Source organism: Spinacia oleracea, chromosome 2 (assembly GCF_020520425.1).
Source record: "Spinacia oleracea cultivar Varoflay chromosome 2, BTI_SOV_V1, whole genome shotgun sequence".
Lineage (NCBI taxonomy): Eukaryota > Viridiplantae > Streptophyta > Magnoliopsida > Caryophyllales > Amaranthaceae > Spinacia > Spinacia oleracea.
The window spans coordinates 101,911,532-101,919,928 of record NC_079488.1 but is presented as its reverse complement, the minus strand read 5'-3'; the positions used below and the strand labels follow the sequence as shown (position 1 = coordinate 101,919,928).

Sequence of the window (8,397 nt, the reverse complement as noted above, 5' to 3'; positions counted from 1 at the left end):
AAAAAAAAAAAAAAAAAAAAAAGGAAAAAAAATAAAGTAAATTTGGATTAGTACGGAGTAAATAATGCGAAGGATTAAGGGAAACTAATCCAATTTTAAACCTATAAATATCACAAATAACCGTCACCGAAATCATGTTCCTACTTACCATTTCCTCATTCTAAGATTTCTAAGACCTCTCTCTCTCTCCTCCAAACCTTCCCTTTTCACCAATGGCGTCTCTGTTCCAGGGCGTCATTTTCTTCTTTGCCATCTTCACCTTTGTTTCACTCGTTTCCGCCATTGAACCAACCTTCTCCACCTTCACACTCTCACCATCTCCGCCCTCACCTTCACCTTCATCTACCACCACCACCACTCCTCCGCCTTCGTCCCTTCCGTTCTCCTCCTCCGAAGTTCTAAATCAACCTCAGTTTCTCTCTCCTCTCTCCACCATCACTAAAGTACTCGGTGAGCTCGGCTTCCATGAGCTTGCCATGGCGTCACACTCGCTCTCTCTCTCCTCCGCCTCGCACCTCCCGTGGTTCGGCCCTGTCACAATCTTCGCACCGGTCGATTCCTCAGTGCGAACATGTCCTTCGTGTTCGCTCACTCTTCTCCTGCAGGAGCACACAGTTTCTGGCTTGTTCTCCATCGACTATCTCAGTCGCCTTATCTTCGGCACGAAAATCGAGACTGTGCTTCCCGGCCGCTGCCTCACCGTGACCTCATCCGCCAACGCCTCCGCTATCTTTATCGGCGGTGCACAGATAACCCAGCCAGAGCTCTTCGTCAGTGACCACGTCATCATCCACGGTCTTCAAGGCTTCATCTCTCACGTCTCGCCGTATTCCTGTTCCATGGACAAGTTGACGTCACTCGCTCTGCCTCATCCTAACCCTGCCGTCGCACTCAACCGCATGATGCTCGCCGAAGCGATGATCCGCCTCAGAGTGAGCGGTTACAGCGTCCTTGCGATTGCGATTCGTGTCAAGTACGCCGAACTGGTGACTCTTCACAACATGACAATCTTCGCTGTTGACGATTCCTCCATTTTCCACGGTGGTCATGCCTACGTCCACAGCGTTCGGTTCCACATTATTCCTAACCGCATGCTCAAGCTCGCCGACCTCGAGTCTCTCCCAGCGTCAACGGTCCTTCCGACGCTAGCACTCGGCGAAAATCTCATCATCACCACTGCCGGAGGTGGCGGTGCGCTTTCTCCGATGAGGATTAACTATGTCGAAATCAAGTATCCTAACCTCATCTACAATCAGAAGCTTGTTGTGCACGGACTCGCCTCGCCCTTCCCTCATCTCCGTCAATCAATGATGGCAGTTAATACTGGACGGTCAGGATTCTATTCTAGCACCTCTGATGAGGTTGGATCTGATGAGAGAGCCTCCAGCCCTGGTAATGTGCGCCAAACTACTGAGCCTGCTGTGCCCTCCCCTGTGATGAAATCGATGGTTGAGATGATAGATGATGTTCATCAAGGTCTATGATCGATCATCATTATTTTGGTCAGCTTCTAAGTGTTCCACTTGATTTAGGTATGATGTTAATTGTCAATTTCTGTTAATTACTACTGCATTGCTTGGAATTTAACATTTTAGCGTTATTACTAATACGAGTGAGTAAACAACTGTACTAAGATTTCTGGTTGAAGATATATGTACTTAATACATATGAAGTTTTGATTTGGTAGAATAAATTCATCCTCTGTTTTTAGCTATATGCATTTTAATTAATTAGTCTGTTTTAACTTTTCAGCAACGTTTATCTGAGATTTCTGTTACTGGATTTTTTATTTATCAGCAAACGGTTTAATTTATGGAATTATGACATTTGTAGCAGAATTTTTGGTTTGTTAGTTGTAATGAATTAGGCAAAATGGTTGTTGGCAAGGATAACTGACACAATCCCTAGCCAAAGAGTGATTTCTCAACTGAATTAGTTAATGATAATCTCAATGAATAATCACCTTCTTTTGGAATTAGAAGATGACTTCTGAATACTGCTTGATGAATGTTGTGCGGATGGACTTTTATTCGGAATTAGAAGATTATCTTCTCAAAACCAAGCTAAATACACAATTCCCTTAATTGTGAGTTTTTTAGCCAAATATTGGAAGTGATTTTAATGGATGTCGATACTCAATACCCCAAATTTTCGTAAATTTTGAAAGGGATGCAAACTAGTATAGTAAGCTGTAGTGAATTAGTTACCCACATGTGGTACGCGAAGATAAATTAGTCCTTGTAGAACTATTCGGAAAATGTAAGCACCTTATATAATTGTATTATGGAATGGAGAAAGTAACTAAGAGTTACATATAGAAGTAGTTCTAAAATCGCACTCACCATTTACCTTTCTAATGATCTGCAGTTAACAAATGTCTCTGCAGCAGCAAGCAATGTTAACATCTTGCCAGGCATGTATTCTTGAAGGCCTTGGAACTTGCTTAACATTAGCGTATTGAAGAACTATAACTGTTACTCCTATTCTGTTTTCATTCTGTTTCTTAATCACAAGTCGTACAAATTATCTTCTCCTGTCTTTATTCCTCTTGGTGACAATTTCTTTCTTCATTTTTAGGCTATGGAAGAAATCATTCATTATTCGTTTTCAGTTTTATCTGAGTATTATTTGGTGATTTTACCAAAAAGCTCTGTAGTTTGGGTTCTGCTCTTTATTTCCTGTTACGTATTCTAGTATCTAAATTCTATGATCTTCGTCCAATTGTTTCTATTGTGTGTCTTATCGGAAACCTTACATTACTGTCTTCAAGTCTCAGTGGTGCAGTATTTAGTGTTTCCATGATTTCTTGCTGGTTATTCTAGTTGCTTTTATATGTGACAGGCACTCTTGTATTGGAATTCTATAACTCTAAGGATTCTGTTGAACAATATGAGCTTCATCGGATATTTAGACCGGACATCTCTGAATGTGCAGTAATTTTTTTCTAAATCAACCATAGTAAATACTTCAATTTGACATTAGTATGTTTACAGAAAGCATATGATCCATCTGATCAGAAAGGGTCAGCAACAGCAAATTCATGCAAAATGGGTTAAGACTTTAGTCTAGTACCTCCTACAAAAAGCTGACTGTAAACGCGACAACGCTGACCTGTTAATCTGTTAGTAGTATATATACATCATGTTGAGCTCCGGAAACCACTCTTGCTGTAAACAACCCCTTCACATACTCAACAGGAAACGACAATTATGTCTGAAACATCAGTGTTCTCATCAGTTTCAGTAGCCTCACTGCTCGAGCTACTGGCACAATTCTGAGAAACACTATCGTTGATGATGCTCCTTGGATCATCCAGGCTTGTAGGAAGCGAGATCTTTAGATTCGTATCCAGGCCCAAGCCAATTTTCTCCTGTTCTGTCTCGGCACTGAAAGTAGAACCGTTGGCACCTTCGGCTTCCCTGGAGGCTACTGAGCCTAAAGACTGCTTCTTCGGCCGGAATCTGCCTCTGTTGTCGTGCTGTTCACAGTACTTTCGGTGCGGAACAACTTGCTTCTTGCACCGCCACCTCTTCCCATCAGTTCTCTTGCACCTCGAGTCAGATTCTGAGTTCTCGCAACTCTCAACTCTTGGGCAAATCGTTCCCATACCTAAAACATAAATACTCAAATTACATAAAGTTTGATCAGGAAAACACTGAGAAAGAATCTAGAGATGGTTTGACAAGGTTAGATAAGTGATCTTAGAGGCTAGAGCACATGTACTGTTTCTATCAGTTCTATATACATGATTAATAAAAGTAGAACACAAAGTAAAAAGATGAAGAAAATAAAAGTCTGAACATTCACCAAATTAAAAGAGCCAAACAGCTAGTCATTAGAGTTAGAGCAACATTCTAAACAAATGACCCACCAATGATGCAAAATCAGTGGATAATGTAAATTCCAGACTTCCAAAACTGAATATTCATTCAAGAACACAAACATCATTCAGTCTAATACGAAGTATAAGTTAGATAAAGAACTACCATGACCGCCATCATTAATTGAATGACACTTGAACACAACCGAAGTACTCTCTCAAACAAAAAGCATACGACTTACCACTTTGAAGAACACTTTTGGGTGAGAAATCCAATCCCGAGGCTCGGTTGAGGAGAGCAATCCTCTCATTCGCAACATTGTCAGACTTCGCCTCATTGTTCGGCTTGTTGTTCTCATTGCTCTTAGTAGTACAAGTGGTTAAGCCTGGAGTTCTCATCATAACCATCGTTGGCCCATTCTGATATAGATTTTCTGCGAATTCTGGACTGGTGTCATTGCTAGAACTATTGTTCCGCTTGTCCTTTTCATTGCTCTTTGCAGTAAAATTGTTCAAGCCTGGAGCTCTCATCACAACCCCAGTTGGCCTATTCTGATGTAGATTTTCTGGGAATTTTCCATTGCTAGGATTGTTATTGCTCTTAGCAGGATAACTGGTCAAGCATGGAGCCTCCACGACAAAATTAGTTGGCCCTTTCAGGCATACATTTTCTGGGAATTTTGGCTTGATCGCCCTGATGGCATTGCTGTTGATGAGGTTTGGGGTTCTGGAATAAGGAGAGGCTTCCACGAGCTTTCTTGAACGCTTTCTACCTCGATGCATGTGCTTCTCGCAGTATTTCTGGTTAGGGATCACAGATTGGTGGCACCTCCATTTCTTGCCATCCGTCCTCCTGCATCTCCCAGGCTCCGGATCACTCATCTCACGGTGTTCTGAACCCCCACGAAAAATTGCCAGCACTACAGATCATGGTGAAACCAAACAAAATCAAACAAATCCCAAAATCTAATATCATATAGCACTCACCATCCAAAACAGACACTAGTGAGGCTAAGTTCTTAAAGCTCTATTGGTGGTGTTTGGTTGTTAGAGGTTTGGTAGAAAATTAGAGGATTGAAGCAATTTAGAGGTTTGACCTTTCAAAACCTCTAATTGGAGTGTTTGGTTGTTAGAGGTTTGGAATAGCTGATTCTTCTCAAACCTCTAAATCCAAAAAGTAGCTGAGAGCAGCTTTTTTCATTAGAGGATTGAGATTTTAACGTGAATTTACCATATTGTCCTCAACAACCTAGTGTTTTACATTAATTCATTGTACTGCTTTCATTATTTCATTCTCTTTCATTCTCTTACCTACGGTTCAAAATGAAACCTTTCACCTCCATAGTAGATCCAAGGTAAGAATCCTTGTTATTTTTTTTCTTTCCCAAATTTTTTTCTTATTATTTACTGCCCTTTTCTATTTATTTTGGATTTTTTTCTTGAAATTTTTATTTATTTATTTATTTGCACAAACATGTACATATTATTTTTGCAAAATATTGTTTAATTATTTTCATGATATATGTAGTACATTTTATTCCACAAAAACATATTTTACATGTATATTTATCATATTAACAATTTGTATTTTTAAGTTAAACAATTCAATATGACAATGTCCTTATTTGTCATTTTACATATTCAAACAGCTAACAACTAACAGCTATTTACCAAACACTTTTATACAAACTGCTAATCCAATCAGCTAGTCAAAACTGCTAATTCAATAAGCTAGTCAAAACTGCTAATTCAATAAGCTAGTCAAAACTGCTAATTCAATCCGCTACAGCTAACCGCTAATCACCAAACAGGGCCATTGACCTTTCTTTAGTACAAAAGCTCTTCTGAGTTCTGAACACACACACACAAATGCAAATTTAACATTACAACTCAAACTTTCTTAATCATGACTGCTCAATGCTCATGTACCAATTTAAGTAATGGAGATCTTTCCAAGTAATCAGTACAAGTCAATCGAGTACTAGCAACGTCGAAGAATGATTCATTAACGGTTGGCAACCCGCAAACTGCAAGAAATTTCTAACTTGTACATTTCACTAACCAGAGTTGGCAATCCTAACTGCCCATTTGGTAGCCGGTAATAAATAGTTGGAATGGGAATAAATGTAAGTGTTATTTAAGAAAATAACATCATGATGTTCATGGTAATGAATTTTTGTCTCAAACATAGTGTTTTTCTTCATCATTTTGCATTCCACTTAATACCACTCCCCAAATTTATAAAGAAAAAGATATAATTTTGAGTAAACTAGCATTACCATGGAAATGTATATTGATTTTCCTTACAAGTTTACATACAAAATCATTATCATTGACACAATTTATGGCCGGTTACCAAACGGGCCGTAAGAGTCGACCAAACATTACCATTAGCATAGCGTATAACAAAACCACAAACTAAACCGTAAATGGAGACAAGTACTACAATCATATTCCATCACACCTTGATATTTAAACAAACTCTGAAACAGGAAGGTAAGTTTTTAGCATTGAGTCCTCATTTGAAATGATAGTCCTTGTCAATCATATGAATACATGCTAAAAGATAACAAGAAAACCCACCTAAACTTTCCAACCTCATGTTAAGGCGTAACATTAGTCTCCTGATCACATTTAAAACAGTCCCTTGACATATTAGAAAATCCTAAATCGAAAATCCGCAATAATAATCCCAACTATTGTCGGACTACATTAATCTAATTGGGAAAAGAATTGACAATAGATGAGCAAATACTCCAGAGTTGACAACCAGTAAGCATCATATACACAATACACCCAAAAAACCCAAGAAGAGAAGTCCAAAAATACAAATTAGAAACACAATAAAATAAAAAATGCAACATTTTTAACAATTTAAAACATAAACCATATTCCACAATTTTTACATGCAAAGATTCTAAGCCAAAATAATAATAGTAATAACAAATAAAAAAAGGGAATTATAAATAAAAAAAATAAAAACTTACAGAGAGGAGGAAAAGAAGAAGGTTTAAGACTTGTCCAAATAGGAAGAAGAAGCTGAAAAGGAACTGGTAAACCCCAAACCATATATTTAAAAATTAACAATTGCCTCTTTAGTTCTTCCCCTTGTTCCTCTGTAAACCTGACCACAGAATATTTACTGCACCTTTTACTCTCCACCGCTTGATCATCATCATCCTCCTCCTTCTTCACCATCACAATTCTGTCTTTTTCCCTGCATTTGATGTTGGACCCACCAATTCCTAGTCCAAGACTGATCAACGGTTGTGATTCTTCTTCCTCTGTTTTTATCCCCTGTTCTTCTGTTTTTTTCCTCCACCTGTCCTCTACCCCAACATTGCTTTTCTGATCAGAACCTGCACAATTTAATTAAAAAAAAACAGAAATCATTGATGATCAGTTAGAACATATAATCAAGAACGGTCGCGTATTTTGACGTGGTTCAAAAATAATGTGTTGGCTACAACTCAACTGAGTGGAGTAATAACCTGAACAAGTAGAGAAAAGGGTGATTTGAGGCTTCATTTTGAAGATTTGTAGAGGGGAAAACAAGAAGGGGAAGATTGTGGTTGGAGGGTAGGGTAGTTAATTAGTTATTAGTACTCCGTATTAATTAAGAGTAAAAAAAGGATTTAGAAAATGACAAAAAAAAAAGGAGAGATGGATTTGGAAAGCATAGACCTGAAAACGCAGGACAGTGTAGTGATGAGTAGTTGTCGAGTTGTCAATCAAATAAGGAAAAAGGATTGTCAGAAAAATGAGGGGTTTTGGCAGGCTTGTCAGAAAGAGAGGGTGTGTGTTGTGTTTGATTACTTTCAAATGTTAGTGGGAACGTGCTCCGTAAGGCACTCTTTTGAGCCTCGATCTCCATCCGTGTTTAATTAAAAGATATATTTTTTTCAATATTTAGTTTTAGGTCTTATTTGAAAAGTTAGCGATAGTATGTACTTTCTCCGATTCTTTTTAATTGTAAGTTTGCAACACTTTGCTTTTCACACCTGTCAATGTATATCTTGAATAATTAATATATTTAATTAACGATAAGTAAAATTATAAAAAAATTGATTTTTGCAAAATATATATTAAGACGAATCAAATAAGATCCCACGAGAATATGTTTTCTTAAAGTATAGATCATAAAAAATAAACAAAGTAAATTATGTGAATTGTGCAAAAAACCAGTGTTGCAACTATTTTGAATCGGAGGAATTAGCATTTAGCGGTTGAGTACGGAGTAATGGATAGTTGTTATAGTAGCGGGTAACGATCAATAGTAGCGGGTAACGGTTATATGTCAAAGTAGCGGGTAACTAGTATTAGTTGGTAAAAGTAACAGTTGAGATTGTAAAATACAATAAAATCTATGTATATTGTTTAAAACTTTATTATAATTTTATCAAACGCTACCCGCTACTTTCAAATGCTACTAATTTTAACGTTTGACAAAAGTTACCAAACTGCCACCTCTATCGCTAACCGCTACTTCACCCGCTACCTCACCAACATTTGCAAATTTTACAAGTAGCGTTTTGAATAAGTCAAAACGCTACCCGCTACCTTAAACGCTATCGCCA

General features: G+C 38.0%; 2 protein-coding genes across 2 annotated transcripts; one reads left to right on the top strand and one right to left on the bottom strand.

Moving 5' to 3' along the window:
- The first annotated feature begins 129 nt into the window (after positions 1-129).
- LOC110798092 (fasciclin-like arabinogalactan protein 21) lies at positions 130-2,721 on the top strand. Its single transcript, XM_022003233.2, has 2 exons — positions 130-1,532; positions 2,368-2,721. Exon 1 carries the CDS (start codon positions 213-215, stop codon positions 1,482-1,484), a length of 1,272 nt encoding a protein of 423 aa, XP_021858925.1. The 5' UTR covers positions 130-212; the 3' UTR covers positions 1,485-1,532; positions 2,368-2,721.
- A 198-nt stretch (positions 2,722-2,919) lies between these two features.
- LOC110798125 (growth-regulating factor 9) lies at positions 2,920-7,518 on the bottom strand. The gene is made up of 4 exons (XM_022003275.2): positions 7,312-7,518; positions 6,808-7,179; positions 4,063-4,740; positions 2,920-3,609 (listed from the first exon to the last, which is right to left on the bottom strand). The coding sequence occupies exons 1-4, from the start codon at positions 7,346-7,348 to the stop codon at positions 3,191-3,193; spliced, it is 1,506 nt and encodes a 501-aa protein (XP_021858967.1). The 5' UTR covers positions 7,349-7,518; the 3' UTR covers positions 2,920-3,190.
- Positions 7,519-8,397: the final 879 nt, after the last annotated feature.